This window comes from Magallana gigas, chromosome 7 (genome assembly GCF_963853765.1).
Source record: "Magallana gigas chromosome 7, xbMagGiga1.1, whole genome shotgun sequence".
Taxonomy (NCBI): Eukaryota; Metazoa; Mollusca; class Bivalvia; order Ostreida; family Ostreidae; genus Magallana; species Magallana gigas.
Genome location: NC_088859.1, coordinates 4313104 through 4336895, shown reverse-complemented (window position 1 = coordinate 4336895; position 23792 = coordinate 4313104). Strand labels below are relative to the sequence as shown.

Genomic DNA, 23792 nt, shown 5'->3' with positions numbered 1-23792 from the left:
AGAAACAAGCTATTTGTAAATTAAAAAAGCGCTATTATTTCTATATATAATAAATATAAAACGGAAAACATTAAAATCCATCATTTTAAAGATAAAATCGTTAAACAAAACAAAATTAAGAAAAAACCAACATTCGGCATGTCTTTGATACCGGCAATGCGACGAACGTCTAAATTTAGAGAGCTGCTGACAGAAAAGAGCTCCATATTTGTACTGAAAAAAAAAACCGCTATTATTTTTAATTATGACAAAAATAAAACGAAAAACATTCAAATCCATCATTTTAAAAACGAAATCATTAATCAAAACACAAATTAGAGAGAAAAAAACATTCGGCACTCAAGGACTGAACCCGGGTCGTCTGGACACAAGTCCAACACTCTAACGACTGAGCTACGCGGACCTTCGCTTCAAGATTTTGGGGTCCAAAATCTCAAGAATACCTGGATCGATTTTAAAACAAATTTCATATTTAGAAGCTTTGAGGGTGTCTCTATCGAATGAAATAATAAAAAAAATTCAAATCCCAAAAATTGAAGAATTAAGGTTTTTCATTTCCTTCTGGTGACGACCGGAAGTGACGGCAGACGTTCGGAAATGCGTAGTACACTGCGGCTGGACACTTTCCATCATCCCTGAAAATTTAAAAGTTCTATCTTAAAGACCTTTGGAGAAAACTCGTGAACAAGCAAAAACATAAAATCTTTAATATCTCGGGACCAGAAGTGACGACCTAAAAAATCCCAAGTACTTTTCTTACAAATTTTGTCATAAACAAGATCTGAAAGTTTTATCAAAATCGGCTGAAGCGTTTTTGAGAAAACGTGGGAGAAAAAAAAAGAATAACAATAATAGAGGAAAAGAAACAAAGCAATAACAATAAGGTCTTCCGTTTCCAACGGAAGACCTTAACTAGACACGATCTCGTTGCGAGCAACGAGGAGGTCTTCCGTCCGATTTTTAGAAGAGGAAATGACCTTGCCTTTTATCTTCATCAACGAAACATATCAGGAAATGCAGATGGGATCTAAAAGAGGGATGGATGAAGGATTATACACCCGGTTGGATCCCTAATTTAAAGGACCAGCCCCATTTTATTTCATATTAAATAAGAGGTCTTTTGACTTATTAACACGTCTTATTGCCTGTGATAAAAAGATCTCGATGAAAAAAAGAGGGCCTGCATTTGTGAACGGAAGACCCTAATAACAATAAGAATAGAAGGGTCTTCCGCTGAAGACGGAAGACCCTAATAATAAAAGGATGTTTTGTCTATATCTTAATTGAAGAGTGTTTTTTCAACTTGTACTACAGTTCAACAACCCTTTTATGTTGAATATTTTAGTTAGAAAATTAAATAAAAAGGAGAGAAAGAAATAGAGAGAATGAACAAATCTGGGCTCTGGCGATATTAGAACACACAGCCTTTGCAGGTGTCTCAAAGCATGGCTGACGCGAAATAATTCCCGAATTTGTCTTTGAATTTGGGGCGTTTCCGCCCGGGAGAGGAGCTGAGTTTTTGTATGAGATGAAAAACAACGTGTAAGATGTCTGACTATTCAGGTTTGGTAACAGTGCGAGGTCATTTGAAATATTGATACGTGTTTGTGTCGGGGGGGGGGGGGGTGAAAAAACCCGAGCTTGATTTTCGTCTTAAATAAATCGAAAATAGAATTTTGAGGTGTGGATCTCGGATTCGGTTAACAAAAATTAGGGGGAGTCCTAAAACAATGACTGATGCATTTTATCCATGTATTTCAGTATTGAGATTTTTTTTTCGTGCCGTTCACTATTATGTTTGGTTGTTTTATTTCAGCAGGATTGATAAAATCTTTATAAATGTAGAAATAAGGAAATCAGTAACACGTAAATTTATTCGGTAAAAATTTGATGACAGTAATTTCCACAGTTCTAACATTCATAAGTAGTTCACACGCTATCGTAGATACAGATTAAACAGAAAACAAGAAATATACATGCAACAGAAATATTACGCGGCTGCTTACATCCCTTGTACTGTGTGAATTTTAAGTCCCTGTACAGGCTGTACTCGCCGTTTGATCTCGGGAATTTCTTCTTGATTGTGCAATCCTCTGCATATTTGGCAGACAATAAAATCGGGTCCGAAGTACATTTTCACAAGATTTCATCAGGATTGAGTAAGGGGCTCGGGAGTTAGAATTTTTTTCTACAGTACATGTCACGCACGCCAATCGAAACTCAAATGCCCAAAAATTCATATCTCTCTTGAAAATGAACGAATAGGTCTGCTCATTAGTAGATGTAATCTCGACTAGGTTGAAAATAAAGGTTCAAGATGAAAGATCCAGTAAAATCAGGCCAGAAAAACTAAATGATTTTGTGAATAGGAAGGGGGGGGGGGGTCGGTGGGTGTACTGTGTAAATTTAATTTCCACGTATAGGCAATAAGCGCCGTTTAATCTCAGGAATTTCGTCTTAATTGTTCAATCCGCTGCATATTTCACAGACAATAAGAATGGGGTCCGAGGTTCATTTTCACAAATTTTCATTAGGATTGAGTGAAGGGCTTGGGAGTTAGAATTTTTTTCTACAGTACATGTCAAACACGATAATTGAAACTCAAATGCCAAAAATTTCATAACTCTCTTAATAATGAACGAATTGGTCTGGTAATTAGTACAGTAGTCTAGAATGGTACTTAGTTGAAATTAAAGGCCCAAGATGAAAGATCAAGTAAAATCCGGCCAGAAAAACTAAATGATTTTATGAATTGGGAAGGGGGGGGGGGGTCGGTCGGTGACTTCTGTATTAAACGAAGAATATTAAATTCTAAATATCACATATTACACAATTTCTAAATAAAATACATATGTTAGAATAATGTATAAGCGTTGTTTGAAAGATGTAACTATTGATTTTTTTTTACATCTGTTTATTCTTAGGCTCCAACACTCATAAACGGGTGGTCAGTTTTCAAACCTTGTCGCAGTCACCCGTTCGTTTGAATAGTTACGAGGTTTTTCTTAATCCCAGACAGACAACAAATTTGTATCACGATATAGACATGCACAAAAAAAGAAAAAAGTACACTATCTTTAATAAAATGACTTATTAGCGTTGACTTCCAATCAGTAAGAAGACAATCATTAAACAATGAATTTCAAACTATTTGAATCCATATAAATAAACAACCCTCAGTTTTAAGTCATGTAAAATAATTGGAACTTAAGCATATTGTCATTGAGATGGCGGCATTTCTTTGATGCGTGTAGCAGAGGAGTGTCGAGAAAAAGTTGTTGCAGTGGAGATGCGTGCAGCAGAGGAGCGTGGAGAGGAAGTCAGTGTAGTGGAGATGCGTGAAGCAGAGGAGCGTGGAGAAGAAGTTAGTGCACTTGAGATGCGTAAAGCAGAGGAGCATGGAGAGGAAGTCAGTGCAGTGGAGATGTGTGAAGCAGAGGAGCTTGGAGAGGAAGTCAGTGCAGTAGAGATGCGTGAAGCAGAGGAGAGTGGAGAGGAAGTCAGTGTAGTGGAGATGCGTGTAGCAGAGGAGCGTGGAAAGGAAGTCGGTGCAGTGGAGATGCGTGTAGCAGAGGAGTGTCGAGAAAAAGTTGTTGCAGTGGAGATGCGTGCAGCAGAGGAGCGTGGAGAGGAAGTCAGTACAGTAGAGATGCGTGCAGCAGAGGAGAATGGAGAGGATAGATATATATATATATATAGTTGCAGATAAAATGGATAAAACAAAGATACAGAATTCGATGCTAATTTTTTTTGGCATGTAAGGTTGTAATAAAGCAGAGTAGAATTTTATATGGAAAGTTTGTACTTACTTTTATAAGACCATAAAAATTTTGAAAATGGTTATAAGACAAATGTGGCAGAGAACACGCTTTATAAAAGGGGATCCTCATTGTTGTGACAAACTGCTTCCTTCAAAGAAAATTAATTTAATCTTAACGTTTAGAGTCCGACAATTCCTTGAAATCTGCCATTTCCGATTTCTGTTTCAAAGAGTCATACTTTCAAAAAATCCAATTTTTGGAAAAAAAATCATTAATACCTTTAAACTCTATTACTTTTAGTTATTATGTACAATTAAACACGTCTACAATAGGCCCCGTCAGGAACTCTTTAATAGGGAGCGACCGAAAACACTGATCGTTATACTTCAAATACCCCCGTTCGTATTTGATTTTATGAATTAAACTCTATTACTATCAGTTATTATGTACATTTGACAAAGAAAACCGGCTTGAATTTGGCACTCCCTAAGCGACACAGCCCCCTTAAACAAGTCTACAATAGGCCCCGTCAGGAACTCTTTAATAGGGAGCGACCGAAAACACTGATCGTTATACTTCAAATACCCCCGTTCGTATTTGATTTTATGAATTAAACTCTATTATTATCAGTTATTATGTACATTTGACAAGGAAAACCGGCTTGAATTTGGCACTCCCTTAGCGACACAGCCCCCTTGAACAAGTCTACAATAGGCCCCGTCAGGAACTCTTAAATAGGGAGCGACCGAAAACACTGATCGTTATACTTCAAATACCCCCGTTCGTATTTGATTTCATGAATTAAACTCTATTACTATCAGTTATTATGTACATTTGACAAGGAAAACCGGCTTGAATTTGGCACTCCCTAAGCGACACAGCCCCCTTAAACAAGTCTACAATATTCCCCGTCAGGAACTCTTAAATAGGGAGCGACCGAAATCCCTGATCGTTAAAATTCGAATACTCTCGTTCGTATTTGATTTTATGAATATCATAAGTAGCAAAGTAAAACACGTTTTTTTTTTTTTTTTTAGTTTTTTTGGGGGGTGCAGACCTAGAGCCTTTAAGATATTCCTTTCACGAAATGTCTTTTTTATCATTTTATACATACATGTAAAATGACAGCTATTACAATGTATATGTTTCTCAAAAACTACAATGTAAATGGTTTAAAAAATAACTTTTTTTCAATAATGTTTAAAAAAAATCCGTTTAAGACATTTGGCCCGTTTTAAGTACACAAGATTCATGTACTTTTAATTTTTGAAAAGGGCTTTACTTTACCCCCAAAATTGCCGTGTATGGACTTGTAGTACAATAAAGTCTAAGCGCAATTAACTATAATAGACTTATGATAGACTTTACCTTCATTTTAATTGTTTTATTTCAGCAAAAGTATAAACAAAAAACAAATTACATCAAAAGAATAGTTTTTTAATGATACTTTAAGAGTTCACACACTTCAATGTTGACACCCAATATATTTTCAGGGGTTTCTCAGGGGTTTCACACCTGCCATTTCCTGTGTATATTGTTTAAAAAAGAATAATAATAATAGAGGAAAAGAAACAAAGCAATAACAATAAGGTCTTCCGTTTCCAACGGAAGACCTTAACTAGACACGATCTCGTTGCGAGCAACGAGGAGGTCTTCCGTCTGATTTTTAGAAGAGGAAATGACCTTTCCTTTTATCTTCATCAACGAAACATATCAGGAAATGCAGATGTGATATTAAAGAGCGATGGATGAAGAATTATACACCCCGTTGGATCCCTAATTTGAAGGACCAGCCCCATTTTATTTCATTTTAAATAAGAGGTCTTTTGACCTAATAACACGTCTAATAACCTGTAATAAAAAGAAACCGAAGAAAAAAAAGAGGGTCACCCTTTGTAAACGGAAGACCCTAATAACAATAAGAATAGAAGGGTCTTCCGCTGAAGACGGAAGACCCTAATTATAAAAGACTGTTTTTGTCTAAATCTTAATTGAAGAGTGTTTTTCAACTTGAATTTTAGTCCAACAACCCTTTTATGTTGAATATTTTAGTAACAAAATTAAATAAAAAGGAAAGAAAGAAATAGAGAGAAAGAACAAATCTTGGTTCGGGCGAGATTAGAACACACAGCCTTTGCAGATGTCTCAAAACATGACTGACGCGAAATTATTCCCGAATTTGTCTTTGAATTTGGGGCGTTTCCGCCCGGGAGAAGAGCTGAGTTTTTGTATGAGATGAAAAACAACGTGTGAGATGTCTGACTATTCAGGTTTGGTAACAGTGCGAGGTCATTTGAAATATTGATGCGTGTTTGTGTCTGGAGGGGGGTGAAAAGACCTGAGCTTGATTTTCGTCGTAAATAAATCGAAAATAGAATTTTGAGGTGTGGATCTCGGATTCGGTCATTACATGTAGTACAGTAATCTAGAAATGAACTAGGTTGAAAATAAAGGTTCAAGATGAAAGATCCAGTAAAATCAGGCCAGAAAAACTAAATTATTTTGTGAATAGGAGGAGGGGGGGTCGGTGCGTGTACTGTGTAATATTAATTTCCCAGTATAGGCAATAAGCGCCGTTTAATCTCAGGAATTTCGTCTTGATTGTTCAATTCGCTGCATATTTGGCAGAGAATGAGAATGGTGTCCGAGGTTAATTTTCACGAATTTTCATTAGGATTGAATGAAGGGCTTGGGAGTTATGATACTTTTGCAGTACATGTCAATCACGACAATTGAAACTCAAATGCCAAAAACTTCATAACTCTGTTAATAATGAACGAATTGGTCTGGTAATTAGTACAGTAATCTAGAATGGTACTTAGTTGAAATTAAAGGCCCAAGATCAAAGATCAAGGAAAATCGGGCCAGAAAAACTTAATGATTTTATGAATGGGGGGGGGGGGGTGTCGGTTGGTGACTTCTATATTAAACGTAGAATATTAAATTCTTAATATCACAAATAACACAATTTCTAAACAAAATACATATGTTAGAACAATGTATAAGCGTTGTTTGAACGATGTAACTATTGTTATTTTAACATCTGTTTATCTTAGGCTCAAACACTCATAAACTGCTGGTCAGTTTTCAAACCTTGTCGCAGTCACCCGTTCGTTTGTATAGTTACGTGTATAAACTTTGGAGGTTTTTCTTAATCCCAGACAGGCAACAGATTTGTATCAGTATATAGACATGCACAAAAAAAGGAAAAAGTCCACCATCTTTAATAAAAATGACTTTTTAGCGTTGACTTCCAATCAGTATGAAGACAATCATTAAACAATGAATTTCAAATTATTTGAATCCATAGACATTATCCCGTAACTTGAAATAAATACATGTATAATTTTTAGACGCCAAAGTACATTTAGCCTCTATCCAATTTAATGCATGTTACCTGTACTAGTTCTTATTCAAATGCTAAAACATTAGTACTTTGAGAGAGAGAGAGAGAGAGAGAGAGAGAGATTTTTTTTATAGTGTTTAAGGAATCAGTATATTAGCAACGTATGTCAATAAACACATTTATATACATGCATGCGTGTATCTATATATGTGAATAAATACTAATCAGTCCTCCTTTTAAGGTAATGTTGAATACTTATTTAAACGTGGGTGCATTGCTAAATATTGTGTGTGTCATTGAGATGGCGGCATTTCTTTGATGCCGGCAAAGCGACCCAGCGTACTGCAGGGGTACTTTGGCGGCACGTCTTTGATGTCTGCGATGCGACGAGCGTTTGAATTTAGCGAACTGATGACAGAAACAAGCTATCTATTTGTAATTAAAAAAGCCGCTATTATTTCTATATATAATAAATATAAAACGGAAAACATTAAAATCCATCATTTTAAAGATAAAATCGTTAAACAAAACAAAATTAAGAAAAAACCATCATACCGGCAATGCGACGAGCGTCTAAATTTAGAGAGCTGTTGACAGAAAAGAGCTCCATATTTGTACTGAAAAAAGCCGCTATTATTTTTAATTATGACAAAAATAAAACGAAAAACATTCAAATCCATCATTTTAAAGACGAAATCATTAATCAAAACACAAATAAGAGAGAAAAAACATTCGGCACTCAGGGACTGAACCCGGGTCGTCTGGGCACAAGTCCAACACTATAACGACTGAGCTACGCGGACCTTCGCTTCAGAATTTTTGGGCCCAAAATCTCAAGAATGTGTGGATCGATTTTAAAACAAATTTCATATTTAGAAGTTTTGAGGGCGTCTCTATCGAATGAAATAATAAAAAAATTGCAAATCCAAAAAATTGAAAAAATTAAGGTTTTTCATTTCCTTCCGGTGACTACCGGAAGTGACGGCGGACGTTCGGATATGCGTAGTACACTGCGGCTGGACACTTTCTATCATCCCTGAAAATTTAAAAATTCTATCTTAAATACTTTTGGAGAAAACTCGTGAACAAGCAGTAACATGAAATCTTTAATATCTCGGGACCGGAAGTGACGACCAAAAAAATCCCATGTACTTTTCTTACAAATTTTGTCATAAACAAGATCTGAAAGTTTTATTAAAATCGGCTGAAGCGTTTTTGAGAAAACGTGGGAGAAAAAAAAAGAATAATAATAATAGAGGAAAAGAAACAAAGCAATAACAATAAGGTCTTCCGTTGGAAACGGAAGACCTTAATAATAGAGGAAAAGAAACAAAGCAATAACAATAAGGTCTTCCGTTGGAAACGGAAGACCTTAATAATAGAGGAAAAGAAACAAAGCAATAACAATAAGGTCTTCCGTTGGAAACGGAAGACCTTAATAATAATAGAGGAAAAGAAACAAAGCAAAAACAATAAGGTCTTCCGTTTCCAACGGAAGACCTTAATAAAATTTAAAATGAATACAAATATAAATGTAAGCATTGAATGCTTATTTTTGGATATCATCAATCCAGTAACACACCAGGTTGTGCAGACAAACCCACATATCCACGATATTAATTTGTCCTCAGGGCCAGGTGTGTTAAAGGACCAACAATATCCCAAAATGAGCATTCAATGATTAAATGCTTCAATTCTTAAGGTGGCTATATACACCACTTTTTGATGACGTAGTACGCATTATTATTTTCATTTTACATCGTAGCGCAGAGGGATATAGGGTTCATTGCGAACCTGTATGACATGAGTTCGAATCTCGCTGGGAATTTTCAAATTTTTACCCTTTCCACATTTTTTAAAAACATATTTTTTTGGTTAAATATTGTAAAAGAAAATTCTAAATCTGTGAAAGTATTTCAATCATAATGTACTTAAATCCACATTAATATCGACAGATGTTCCTTACCACCTTAAGGGGATGGGAGGATGGCTTTGAATTTATCTCAGGTTGGGATACATAAATTCTATAAGTTTATTTTCCCCTTTATTTATTTGACTTAGTTTTGCATTATAAACATATATATTTACTTATAAAGACCTATAATGAAATATGTATGATTTATCATTCCAACACAAAATTTAGGAAAATTTCTTCAAACACAGAAATTGGAAAGTTCTAAAGGTGTTTGGGCCTTGGGACTTAGGAATGATAACTCCTACCTGAGGATCTTTCATACCATATAAAAAAAAATGTTGTGTTTATTTGCAATGATTTTTAATCAATTTTTTATGTCACATTTATTAGAATACATTTTCTTAAAATATCAAACAGCTTTTTCAGATGATTTGTCAACAGAGTAAGAAGTTAAAAAAAATTGTTTTGGGGAAATATACTAAACAATTTGCAATAATAAAATTTTTGAATGTTATGAAGCGTTATTCTTTTTTTTTATGTGTCTGAAGGAAATATCCATCATATGACCAAAAAAATTCTTTCAATTTGTTAATAGTTAACTTTTTAAAAATTATTTTACAAAAACTCGAAAAAACATTTCAAAATTCTTTAAAAATACCTTATAGTATCACTATCATCATTTAAACATTTGATAAGTATTTGTTTTGTGGTCTTCTACTGAAAATTGGAATAAACTGGGGGTGCATAGAGCCACCTTAAATGTCTTTTCTAGAGAAGAGATGTCAGATAAGACAACCTATTCATTAAGTACCAGCATGTTACATACCTGTTTATTGAGTCTCAACATGTTACGTACCTGTTCATTGAGTCCCACCATGTTACAAACCTGTTTATTGAGTCCCAGCACGTTACGTACCTGTTTATTGAGTCCCGGCATGTTACTTACCTGTTTATTGAGTTCCAACACGTTACATACCTGTTCATTGAGTCCCAGCATGTAACATACCTGTTTATTGAGTCCCAGCATGTTACATACCTGTATATTGAGTCCCAGCACGTAACGTACCTGTTTATTGAGTCCAAGCATGTTACTTACCTGTTTATTGAGTCCAGCATGTTACTTACCTGTTTATTGAGTCCCAGCATGTTACATACCTGTTTATTGAGTCTAAGCATGTTACAAACCTGTTTATTGAGTCCTAGCATGTTTTGTACCTGTTTATTTAGTCCCTGCATGTTACGTACCTGTTTATTGAGTCCCAGCATGTTATGTACCTGTTTATTGAGTCCCAGCACGTTACGTACCTGTTTATTGAGTCCAAGCATGTTACTTACCTGTTTATTGAATCCCAGCATGTTACATACCGGTTTATTTAGTCCCAGCATGTTACGTACCTGTTTATTGAGTCCAAGCATGTTATCTGTTTATTGAGTCCCACCATGTTACGCATCTGTTTATTGAGTCCCAGCATGTTACATACCTGTTTATTGAGTCCAAGCATGTGACAAACCTGTTTATTGAGTCCTAGCATGTTTTGTACCTGTTTATTTAGTCCCAGTATGTTACGTACCTGTTTATTGAGCCCTAGCATGTTATGTACCTGTTTATTGAGTCCCAGCACGTTACGTACCTGTTTATTGAGTCCAAGCATGTTATTTACCTGTTTATTGAATCCCAGCATGTTACATACCTGTTTATTTAGTCCCAGCATGTTACGTACCTGTTTATTGAGTCCAAGCATGTTACCTGTTTATTGAGTCCCAGCATGTTACGCATCTGTTTATTGAGTCTCAGCATGTTACTTACCTGTTTACTGTGTCCCAGCATGTTACGTACCTGTTCATTTAGTCCCAGCATGTTATATACCTGTTCATTGAGTCCCATCACTTTACTTACCTGTATATTGAGTCCGAGCATGTTACATACCTGTTCATTGAGACCCAGCATGTTGTGTACCTGTTTATTGAGTCCCAGCATGTTACTTACCTGTTTATTGAGACCCAGCACGCTAGTACCTGTTCATTGAGTCTGAGCATGTTACCTACCTGTTGATTGAGACCCAGCATGTTGTGTACCTGTTTATTGAGACCCAGCATGTTACTTACCTGTTCATTGAGACGTAGCATGTTACGTACCTGTTTATTGAGTCCCAGCATGTTACGTACCTGTTCATTGAGACCCAGCATGTTGTGTACCTGTTTATTGAGTCCCAGCATGTTACGTACCTCCTCATTGAGACCCAGCGCGCTAGTACCTGTTCATTGAGTCCGAGCATGTTACCAACCTGTTCATTGAGTCCCAGCATGATACAGACCTGTTTATTGAGTCCAAGCATGTACCATACCTGTTTATTGAGTCCCAGCATGTTACATACCTATTTATAGAGTCCCAGCATGTTACCTACCTGTTCATTGAGTCCCAGCACTTTACGTACCTGTTTATTGAGTCCCAGCATGTTATTTACCTGTTTATTGAGTGCCAGCATGTTACGTACCTGTTCATTGAGTCCCAGCACTTTACGTACCTGTTTATTGAGTCCCAGCATGTTATTTACCTGTTTATTGAGTCCCAGCATGTTACGCACCTGTTCATTGAGTCCCAGCAAGTTACGTACCTGTTTATTGAGTTTTAGCATGTTATTTACCTGTTTATTGAGTTTTAGCATGTTATTTACCTGTTCATTGAGTCCAAGCATGTTACATACCTGTTTATCGAGTCCTAGCATGTTATTTACCTGTTCATTGAGTCCAAGCATGTTACGTACCTGTTTATTGAGTCCTAGCATGTTATTAACCTGTTTATTGAGTCCCAGCATGTTTCGTACCTGTTTATTGAGTCCTAGCATGTTACTTGTTTATTGAGTCCCAGCATGTTACATACCTGTTTATTGAGTCCCAGCATGTTACGTACCTGTTTATTGAGTCCCAGCACGTTACTTACATGTTTATTGAGTCCCCACATATTACGTACCTGTTCATTGAGTCCCAGCATGTTACCTACCTGTTTATTGAGTCCCCACATATTACGTACCTGTTCATTGAGTCCCAGCATGTCACGTACCTGTTTATTGAGTCCCAGTATGTTACGTACCTGTTTATAGAGTCCAAGCATGTTACTTACCTGTTTATTGAGTCCCAGCATGTTACAGACCTGTTTATTGAGTCCCATAATGTGACGTACCGGTTATTGAGTCCGAGCATGTTACTTACCTGTTTATTGAGTCCCAGCATGTTACTTACCTGTTTATTGAGACCCAGCACGTTACGTACCTGTTTATTGATACCCAGCATGTTACGTACCTGTTCATTGAGTCCTAGCACGTTACGTACCTGTTTATTGAGTCCCAGCATGTTACAGACCTGTTTATTGAGTTTTAACGTGTTATTTACCTGTTCATTGAGTCCAAGCATGTTACATACCTGTTTATCGAGTCCTAGCATGTTATTTACCTGTTCATTGAGTCCAAGCATGTTACGTACCTGTTTATTGAGTCCCATCATGTGACGTACCGGTTTATTGAGTCCGAGCATGTTACTTACCTGTTTATTGAGTCCCAGCATGTTACTAACCTGTTTACTGAGTCCCAGCATGTTACGTACCTGTTTATTGAGTCCCAGCATGTTACTTACCTGTTCATTGAATCCAAGCATGTTACTTACCTGTTTATTGAGTCCCGACACGTTACGTACCTGTTTATTGCGTCCCGGCATGTTACTTACCTGTTTATTGAGTCCCCTCACGTTACGTACCTGTTTATTGAGTCCCAGCATGTTACGTACCTGTTCATTGAGTCCCAGCACGTTACGTACCTGTTTATTGAGTCCCAGCATGTTATTTACCTGTTTATTGAGTGCCAGCATGTTACGTACCTGTTCATTGAGTCCCAGCATGTAACATACCTGTTTATTGAGTCCCCGCACGTTACGTACCTGTTTATTGAGTCCCAGCATGTTATTTACCTGTTTATTGAGTGCCAACATGTTACGTACCTGTTCATTGAGTCCCAGCATGTAACATACCTGTTTATTGAGTCCCCGCACGTTACGTACCTGTTTATTGAGTCCCAGCATGTTACGTACCTGTTCATTGAGTCCCAGCAAGTTACGTACCTGTTTATTGAGTTTTAGCATGTTATTTACCTGTTTATTGAGTTTTAGCATGTTATTTACCTGTTCATTGAGTCCAAGCATGTTACATACCTGTTTATCGAGTCCTAGCATGTTATTTACCTGTTCATTGAGTCCAAGCATGTTACGTACCTGTTTATTGAGTCCTAGCATGTTATTAACCTGTTTATTGAGTCCCAGCATGTTACATACCTGTTTATTGAGTCCCAGCATGTTACGTACCTGTTTATTGAGTCCCATTATGTAACGTACCTGTTTATTGAGTCCTAGCATGTTACGTACCTGTTTCTTGAGTCCCAGCATGTTATTTACCTGTTTATTGAGTCCCCACATATTACGTACCTGTTCATTGGGTCCCAGCATGAAACTTACCTGTTTATTGAGTCCTAGTATGTTACGTACCTGTTTATAGAGTCCAAGCATGTTACTTACCTGTTTATTGAGTCCCAGCATGTTACGTACCTGTTTTTTTTTAGTCCCATAATGTGACGTACCGGTTTATTGAGTCCGAGCATGTTACTTACCTGTTTATTGAGTCCCAGCATGTTACTTACCTGTTCATTGAGACCAAACGCGTTACGTACCTGTTTATTGATACCCAGCATGTTACGTACCTGTTCATTGAGTCCCAGCACGTTACGTACCTGTTTATTGAGTCCCAGCATGTTACAGACCTGTTTATTGAGTTTTAACATGTTATTTACCTGTTCATTGAGTCCAAGCATGTTACATACCTGTTTATCGAGTCCTAGCATGTTATTTACCTGTTCATTGAGTCCAAGCATGTTACATACCTGTTTACTGAGTCCTAGCATGTTATTTACCTGTTTATTGAGTCCCAGCATGTTACATACCTGTTTATTGAGTCCCAGCATGTTACGTACCTGTTTATCGAGTCCCATTATGTTACATACCTGTATATTGAGTCCCAGCATGTTACATACCTGTTTATTGAGTCCCAGCATGTAACATACCTGTTTATTGAGTCCCAGCATGTTATGTACCTGTTCATTGAGTCCCAGCAAGTTACGTACCTGTTTATTGAGTTTTAGCATATTATTTACCTGTTTATTGAGTTTTAGCATGTTATTTACCTGTTCATTGAGTCCAAGCATGTTACATACCTGTTTATCGAGTCCTAGCATGTTATTTACCTGTTCATTGAGTCCAAGCATGTTACGTACCTGTTTATTGAGTCCTAGCATGTTATTAACCTGTTTATTGAGTCCCAGCATGTTACGTACCTGTTTATTGAGTCCTAGCATGTTACTTGTTTATTGAGTCCCAGCATGTTACATACCTGTTTATTGAGTCCCAGCATGTTACGTACCTGTTTATTGAGTCCCAGCACGTTACTTACATGTTTATTGAGTCCCCACATATTACATACCTGTTCATTGAGTCCCAGCATGTTACTTACCTGTTTATTGAGTCCCCACATATTACGTACCTGTTCATTGAGTCCCAGTATGTCACGTACCTGTTTATTGAGTCCCAGTATGTTACGTACCTGTTTATAGAGTCCAAGCATGTTACTTACCTGTTTATTGAGTCTCAGCATGTTACAGACCTGTTTATTGAGTCCCATAATGTGACGTACCGGTTTATTGAGTCCGAGCATGTTACTTACCTGTTTATTGAGTCCCAGCATGTTACTTACCTTTTTATTGAGACCTAGCACGTTACGTACCTGTTTATTGATACCCAGCATGTTACGTACCTGTTCATTGAGTCCCAGCACGTTACGTACCTGTTTATTGAGTCCCAGCATGTTACAGACCTGTTTATTGAGTTTTAACGTGTTATTTACCTGTTCATTGAGTCCAAGCATGTTACATACCTGTTTATCGAGTCCTAGCATGTTATTTACCTGTTCATTGAGTCCAAGCATGTTACGTACCTGTTTATTGAGTCCCATCATGTGACGTACCGGTTTATTGAGTCCGAGCATGTTACTTACCTGTTTATTGAGTCCCAGCATGTTACTTACCTGTTTATTGAGTCCCAGCATGTACCTAACCTGTTTACTGAGTCCCAGCATGTTACGTACCTGTTTATTGAGTCCCAGCATGTTACTTACCTGTTCATTGAATCCAAGCATGTTACTTACCTGTTTATTGAGTCCCGACACGTTACGTACCTGTTTATTGAGTCCCGGCATGTTACTTACCTGTTTATTGAGTCACAGCACGTTACGTACCTGTTTATTGAGTCCCAGCATGTTACGTACCTGTTCATTAAGTCCCAGCACGTTACGTACCTGTTTATTGAGTCCCAGTATGTTATTTACCTGTTTATTGAGTGCCAGCATGTTACGTACCTGTTCATTGAGTCCCAGCATGTAACATACCTATTTATTGAGTCCCCGCACGTTACGTACCTGTTTATTGAGTCCCAGCATGTTACGTACCTGTTCATTGAGTCCCAGCAAGTTACGTACCTGTTTATTGAGTTTTAGCATGTTATTTACCTGTTTATTGAGTTTTAGCATGTTATTTACCTGTTCATTGAGTCCAAGCATGTTACATACCTGTTTATCGAGTCCTAGCATGTTATTTACCTGTTCATTGAGTCCAAGCATGTTACGTACCTGTTTATTGAGTCCTAGCATGTTATTAACCTGTTTATTGAGTCCCAGCATGTTACATACCTGTTTATTGAGTCCCAGCATGTTACGTACCTGTTTATTGAGTCCCATTATGTAACGTACCTGTTTATTGAGTCCTAGCATGTTACGTACCTGTTTCTTGAGTCCCAGCATGTTATTTACCTGTTTATTGAGTCCCCACATATTACGTACCTGTTCATTGGGTCCCAGCATGAAACTTACCTGTTTATTGAGTCCTAGTATGTTACGTACCTGTTTATAGAGTCCAAGCATGTTACTTACCTGTTTATTGAGTCCCAGCATGTTACGTACCTGTTTTTTTTTAGTCCCATAATGTGACGTACCGGTTTATTGAGTCCGAGCATGTTACTTACCTGTTTATTGAGTCCCAGCATGTTACTTACCTGTTCATTGAGACCAAACGCGTTACGTACCTGTTTATTGATACCCAGCATGTTACGTACCTGTTCATTGAGTCCCAGCACGTTACGTACCTGTTTATTGAGTCCCAGCATGTTACAGACCTGTTTATTCAGTTTTAACATGTTATTTACCTGTTCATTGAGTCCAAGCATGTTACATACCTGTTTATCGAGTCCTAGCATGTTATTTACCTGTTCATTGAGTCCAAGCATGTTACATACCTGTTTACTGAGTCCTAGCATGTTATTTACCTGTTTATTGAGTCCCAGCATGTTACATACCTGTTTATTGAGTCCCAGCATGTTACGTACCTGTTTATCGAGTCCCATTATGTTACATACCTGTATATTGAGTCCCAGCATGTTACATACCTGTTTATTGAGTCCCAGCATGTAACATACCTGTTTATTGAGTCCCAGCATGTTATGTACCTGTTCATTGAGTCCCAGCAAGTTACGTACCTGTTTATTGAGTTTTAGCATATTATTTACCTGTTTATTGAGTTTTAGCATGTTATTTACCTGTTCATTGAGTCCAAGCATGTTACATACCTGTTTATCGAGTCCTAGCATGTTATTTACCTGTTCATTGAGTCCAAGCATGTTACGTACCTGTTTATTGAGTCCTAGCATGTTATTAACCTGTTTATTGAGTCCCAGCATGTTACGTACCTGTTTATTGAGTCCTAGCATGTTACTTGTTTATTGAGTCCCAGCATGTTACATACCTGTTTATTGAGTCCCAGCATGTTACGTACCTGTTTATTGAGTCCCAGCACGTTACTTACATGTTTATTGAGTCCCCACATATTACATACCTGTTCATTGAGTCCCAGCATGTTACTTACCTGTTTATTGAGTCCCCACATATTACGTACCTGTTCATTGAGTCCCAGTATGTCACGTACCTGTTTATTGAGTCCCAGTATGTTACGTACCTGTTTATAGAGTCCAAGCATGTTACTTACCTGTTTATTGAGTCTCAGCATGTTACAGACCTGTTTATTGAGTCCCATAATGTGACGTACCGGTTTATTGAGTCCGAGCATGTTACTTACCTGTTTATTGAGTCCCAGCATGTTACTTACCTTTTTATTGAGACCTAGCACGTTACGTACCTGTTTATTGATACCCAGCATGTTACGTACCTGTTCATTGAGTCCCAGCACGTTACGTACCTGTTTATTGAGTCCCAGCATGTTACAGACCTGTTTATTGAGTTTTAACGTGTTATTTACCTGTTCATTGAGTCCAAGCATGTTACATACCTGTTTATCGAGTCCTAGCATGTTATTTACCTGTTCATTGAGTCCAAGCATGTTACGTACCTGTTTATTGAGTCCCATCATGTGACGTACCGGTTTATTGAGTCCGAGCATGTTACTTACCTGTTTATTGAGTCCCAGCATGTTACTTACCTGTTTATTGAGTCCCAGCATGTACCTAACCTGTTTACTGAGTCCCAGCATGTTACGTACCTGTTTATTGAGTCCCAGCATGTTACTTACCTGTTCATTGAATCCAAGCATGTTACTTACCTGTTTATTGAGTCCCGACACGTTACGTACCTGTTTATTGAGTCCCGGCATGTTACTTACCTGTTTATTGAGTCACAGCACGTTACGTACCTGTTTATTGAGTCCCAGCATGTTACGTACCTGTTCATTAAGTCCCAGCACGTTACGTACCTGTTTATTGAGTCCCAGTATGTTATTTACCTGTTTATTGAGTGCCAGCATGTTACGTACCTGTTCATTGAGTCCCAGCATGTAACATACCTATTTATTGAGTCCCCGCACGTTACGTACCTGTTTATTGAGTCCCAGCATGTTACGTACCTGTTCATTGAGTCCCAGCAAGTTACGTACCTGTTTATTGAGTTTTAGCATGTTATTTACCTGTTTATTGAGTTTTAGCATGTTATTTACCTGTTCATTGAGTCCAAGCATGTTACATACCTGTTTATCGAGTCCAAGCATGTTATTTACCTGTTCATTGAGTCCAAGCATGTTACGTACCTGTTTATTGAGTCCTAGCATGTTATTAACCTGTTTATTGAGTCCCAGCATGTTACGTACCTGTTTATTGAGTCCTAGCATGTAACTTGTTTATTGAGTCCCAGCATGTTACATACCTGTTTATTGAGTCCCAGCATGTTACGTACCTGTTTATTGAGTCCCATTATGTAACGTACCTGTTTATTGAGTCCTAGCATGTTACGTACCTGTTTCTTGAGTCCCAGCATGTTACGTACCTGTTTATTGAGTCTCAACATGTTACGTACCTGTTTATTGAGACCCAGCATGTTACGTACCTGTTTATTGAGTCCTAGCATGTTACTTGTTTATTGAGTCCCAGCATGTTACAGACCTGTTTATTGAGTCCCATAATGTGACGTACCGGTTTATTGAGTCCGAGCATGTTACTTACCTGTTTATTGAGTCCCAGCATGTTACTTACCTGTTTATTGAGACCTAGCACGTTACGTACCTGTTTATTGATACCCAGCATGTTACGTACCTGTTCATTGAGTCCCAGCACGTTATGTACCTGTTTTTTGAGTCCCAGCATGTTACAGACCTGTTTATTGAGTTTTAACGTGTTATTTACCTGTTCATTGAGACCCAGCATGTTACGCACCTGTTTATTGAGTCCTAGCATGTTACTTGTTTATTGAGTCCCAGCATGTTACATACCTGTTTATTGAGTCCCAGCATGTTACGTACCTGTTTATTGAGTCCCATTATGTAACGTACCTGTTTATTGAGTCCTAGCATGTTACGTACCTGTTTCTTGAGTCCCAGCATGTTACTTACCTGTTTATTGAGTCCCCACATATTACGTACCTGTTCATTGGGTCCCAGCATGAAACTTACCTGTTTATTGAGTCCTAGTATGTTACGTACCTGTTTATAGAGTCCAAGCATGTTACTTACCTGTTTATTGAGTCCCAGCATGTTACGTACCTGTTTTTTTTGAGTCCCATAATGTGACGTACCGGTTTATTGAGTCCAAGCATGTTACTTACCTGTTTATTGAGTCCCAGCATGTTACTTACCTGTTCATTGAGACCAAACGCGTTACGTACCTGTTTATTGATACCCAGCATGTTACGTACCTGTTCATTGAGTCCCAGCACGTTACGTACCTGTTTATTGAGTCCCAGCATGTTACAGACCTGTTTATTGAGTTTTAACATGTTATTTACCTGTTCATTGAGTCCAAGCATGTTACATACCTGTTTATCGAGTCCTAGCATGTTATTTACCTGTTCATTGAGTCCAAGCATGTTACATACCTGTTTACTGAGTCCTAGCATGTTATTTACCTGTTTATTGAGTCCCAGCATGTTACATACCTGTTTATTGAGTCCCAGCATGTTACGTACCTGTTTATCGAGTCCCATTATGTTACATACCTGTATATTGAGTCCCAGCATGTTACATACCTGTTTATTGAGTCCCAGCATGTAACATACCTGTTTATTGAGTCCCAGCATGTTATGTACCTGTTCATTGAGTCCCAGCAAGTTACGTACCTGTTTATTGAGTTTTAGCATATTATTTACCTGTTTATTGAGTTTTAGCATGTTATTTACCTGTTCATTGAGTCCAAGCATGTTACATACCTGTTTATGGAGTCCTAGCATGTTATTTACCTGTTCATTGAGTCCAAGCATGTTACGTACCTGTTTATTGAGTCCTAGCATGTTATTAACCTGTTTATTGAGTCCCAGCATGTTACGTACCTGTTTATTGAGTCCTAGCATGTTACTTGTTTATTGAGTCCCAGCATGTTACATACCTGTTTATTGAGTCCCAGCATGTTACGTACCTGTTTATTGAGTCCCAGCACGTTACTTACATGTTTATTGAGTCCCCACATATTACGTACCTGTTCATTGAGTCCCAGCATGTTACTTACCTGTTTATTGAGTCCCCACATATTACGTACCTGTTCATTGAGTCCCAGTATGTCACGTACCTGTTTATTGAGTCCCAGTATGTTACGTACCTGTTTATAGAGTCCAAGCATGTTACTTACCTGTTTATTGAGTCCCAGCATGTTACAGACCTGTTTATTGAGTCCCATAATGTGACGTACCGGTTTATTGAGTCCGAGCATGTTACTTACCTGTTTATTGAGTCCCAGCATGTTACTTACCTGTTTATTGAGACCTAGCACGTTACGTACCTGTTTATTGATACCCAGCATGTTACGTACCTGTTCATTGAGTCCCAGCACGTTACGTACCTGTTTATTGAGTCCCAGCATGTTACAGACCTGTTTATTGAGTTTTAACGTGTTATTTACCTGTTCATTGAGTCCAAGCATGTTACATACCTGTTTATCGAGTCCTAGCATGTTATTTACCTGTTCATTGAGTCCAAGCATGTTACGTACCTGTTTATTGAGTCCCATCATGTGACGTACCGGTTTATTGAGTCCGAGCATGTTACTTACCTGTTTATTGAGTCCCAGCATGTTACTTACCTGTTTATTGAGTCCCAGCATGTACCTAACCTGTTTACTGAGTCCCAGCATGTTACGTACCTGTTTATTGAGTCCCAGCATGTTACTTACCTGTTCATTGAATCCAAGCATGTTACTTACCTGTTTATTGAGTCCCGACACGTTACGTACCTGTTTATTGAGTCCTGGCATGTTACTTACCTGTTTATTGAGTCACAGCACGTTACGTACCTGTTTATTGAGTCCCAGCATGTTACGTACCTGTTCATTAAGTCCCAGCACGTTACGTACCTGTTTATTGAGTCCCAGTATGTTATTTACCTGTTTATTGAGTGCCAGCATGTTACGTACCTGTTCATTGAGTCCCAGCATGTAACATACCTATTTATTGAGTCCCCGCACGTTACGTACCTGTTTATTGAGTCCCAGCATGTTACGTACCTGTTCATTGAGTCCCAGCAAGTTACGTACCTGTTTATTGAGTTTTAGCATGTTATTTACCTGTTTATTGAGTTTTAGCATGTTATTTACCTGTTCATTGAGTCCAAGCATGTTACATACCTGTTTATCGAGTCCTAGCATGTTATTTACCTGTTCATTGAGTCCAAGCATGTTACGTACCTGTTTATTGAGTCCTAGCATGTTATTAACCTGTTTATTGAGTCCCAGCATGTTACGTACCTGTTTATTGAGTCCTAGCATGTTACTTGTTTATTGAGTCCCAGCATGTTACATACCTGTTTATTGAGTCCCAGCATGTTACGTACCTGTTTATTGAGTCCCATTATGTAACGTACCTGTTTATTGAGTCCTAGCATGTTACGTACCTGTTTCTTGAGTCCCAGCATGTTACGTACCTGTTTATTGAGTCTCAACATGTTACGTACCTGTTTATTGAGACCCAGCATGTTACGTACCTGTTTATTGAGTCCCATGATGTTACGTACCTGTTTATTGAGTCCCAGTCATGTTTTGTACCTGTTTATTGAGTCCCAGCATGTTACGTACCGGTTTATTGAGTCCCATGATGTTACGTACCTGTTTATTGAGTCCCAGCAATGTTACATACCTGTTTATTGAGTCCCAGCATGTTACATACCTGCTTATTGAGTCCAGGAATTTTACGTACCTGTTTATTGAGTCCTAGCATGTTACTTACCTGTTTATTGAGTCTCAGCATGTTACATACCTGCTTATTGAGTCTCAACATTTTACATACCTGCTTATTGAGTCCAAGAATGTTACGTACCTGTTTATTGAGTCTCAACATGCACAGCACACGTTTGAAAGTGAGATACACAAATTTGTTCAAATTGCCTCTCATCCAGTCGGAAGTTCCTGGGTAAAGTTGTTGCCATGAGAATCTTCTACATCGCTGCCGTAACTGGAAACATACCTATAGCATAGATTATATTTAATATGATATTACTATATAATTGGAAAACCAAACTGAAAACACCAAATACTGCATGGTCACCCACAGTTGAGGGTCACTGCGACATCTTTGGTAAGAACCAGTTTGGACAGCTTTGGAACCAGTTCTACAACAGTACACAGCTACAGGGAGTGAAGATTGCTTAGACTCAGAAGGTCGCCTTGGTGATGTGGGAACATGTTCACCATGATTGTCCCTCAGCCTTTTCTTTTCATCATCTCCAAAATGTATAAATCTTAAAGCTTAAAATAACTTATTTCACCATCATTATTATAAAAAAAAATATTGTTTACAGCACAGTACAGCTATTGCTGTTAAGTATTTTCTGCACAGAAGGAGAAGTGTACTCCCTTGGAAACCAGACTAAAGGGCATCCAGGGTGACACAAAAAAGATCCCACGAAGTCAGGGAAGTCCCCGTCATGGGGAACGATCCTTCTGTAGTGGTCTCCCTGTCCTGTAGTCATGGAAACACTCCTTAGCTACCAGATGTATGCAACATTTAACTTATTATTAAAAATATCTTACTGTGGTTTCATCAATATTCGTTGAATACCAATTTTTGTTGATTTCGTTGTTAAGTTGATCCACGAAATTTAAAGTTCATGAAAGTGTAATTTCTATTAACATTTTGTATTGATAGGGCCATTGGCCACAAATTTACGTATCCACGAAAACTGATACCCTTGAATATTAATGAAACCACCGTATCATATCTCACTTATCAATTACATGTAGTTTATTTTTTCAAAACTTACTCACAAGGTTCAAGGAAACTTATAAATTAGCTAAGTTTTGTTTGCTTACAGCTATGCAACAACTAAATAGAGAGGAAATTTAACATTGGCCAGGATTTAATTATCACAATTATGAACCGAGTCCTGAGAGATTTCACAAAACATGAGTCCAGATCCACACATACACCCTGTTATATGCAACACACCAGTACAGATACCAAGAAGAGAAAATAAACTTTTTTTAGCTACGACAATCTGGAGTCAGCAGTGTGTTGGAATTTCGGAGCTGTCCCGGGGAATAAGACTTCATGAAGGATAGACATCGTGTACATGTAATACATGGTACATTGGGATTATTTTGATATACCAAGTGCTGTTAAAAAAAGTATAATAATCTAAATTCATCCAATTCCAATTTTTATCATTTTTCAGAAATATCTTTATATCACATATATTTCACATGTACAAGCTCGTATATGCCTTTGTGCTAAATTTTCATTTGATACAAGAAACTACAACAAAATTTATATGTACCTATCAATGATTTTTATAAAATTTTCACACTAATGATATGCCAATGGTTTTGTGTGCAATAAAAATCTGTACTTTAAAAAAAGGGCTAATTGTCTTCCTTAGTTGATATGCTGGATTTCTCAACTTACTTTGTCTTAAATGTTACAGAATTACAGACTGACTCAGATGTGGAAATTTAAAGTCATGTTTTAAGGAGGTCGATTTGGGGTTTTTTTGTGTAAAAACTACAATTGCAAAACTTTCCATTTTTAACCATAATTATTATGTAATATAAACCAACTCTAGTATATTTGAGAAGTTTCCAGAAAATCTACCATCTGGTTCCTTTTGGGGGCCATCTCAAAATACAGGTACATCTACTATGGGAATTCTCAATTTCCGCACTTTGAAGCAGATATAAAAAAAAACATGATAGCTATTTTCCTCAAATTGTT

General features: G+C 37.6%; 1 protein-coding gene across 1 annotated transcript; it reads right to left on the bottom strand.

Moving 5' to 3' along the window:
- Nucleotides 1-9004: 9004 nt before the first annotated feature.
- On the bottom strand, nucleotides 9005-21803 carry LOC136270345 (mucin-19-like). Its single transcript, XM_066067756.1, has 52 exons — nucleotides 21783-21803; nucleotides 21632-21691; nucleotides 21451-21510; nucleotides 21215-21304; nucleotides 21065-21124; nucleotides 20885-20944; nucleotides 20675-20734; nucleotides 20405-20494; nucleotides 20225-20314; nucleotides 19869-19928; nucleotides 19659-19718; nucleotides 19479-19568; nucleotides 19239-19358; nucleotides 18937-18996; nucleotides 18701-18820; nucleotides 18375-18434; nucleotides 17989-18048; nucleotides 17809-17868; nucleotides 17599-17658; nucleotides 17269-17418; nucleotides 17059-17118; nucleotides 16733-16822; nucleotides 16583-16642; nucleotides 16403-16492; nucleotides 16163-16282; nucleotides 15861-15920; nucleotides 15681-15770; nucleotides 15531-15590; nucleotides 15351-15410; nucleotides 15141-15200; nucleotides 14811-14960; nucleotides 14601-14660; nucleotides 14275-14364; nucleotides 14125-14184; nucleotides 13945-14034; nucleotides 13705-13824; nucleotides 13403-13462; nucleotides 13223-13312; nucleotides 13073-13132; nucleotides 12743-12892; nucleotides 12563-12622; nucleotides 12263-12412; nucleotides 12054-12113; nucleotides 11788-11847; nucleotides 11458-11637; nucleotides 11278-11367; nucleotides 11069-11098; nucleotides 10830-10979; nucleotides 10358-10417; nucleotides 10148-10267; nucleotides 9879-10028; nucleotides 9005-9010 (listed from the first exon to the last, which is right to left on the bottom strand). The coding sequence occupies exons 1-52, from the start codon at nucleotides 21801-21803 to the stop codon at nucleotides 9005-9007; spliced, it is 4287 nt and encodes a 1428-aa protein (XP_065923828.1).
- Nucleotides 21804-23792: the final 1989 nt, after the last annotated feature.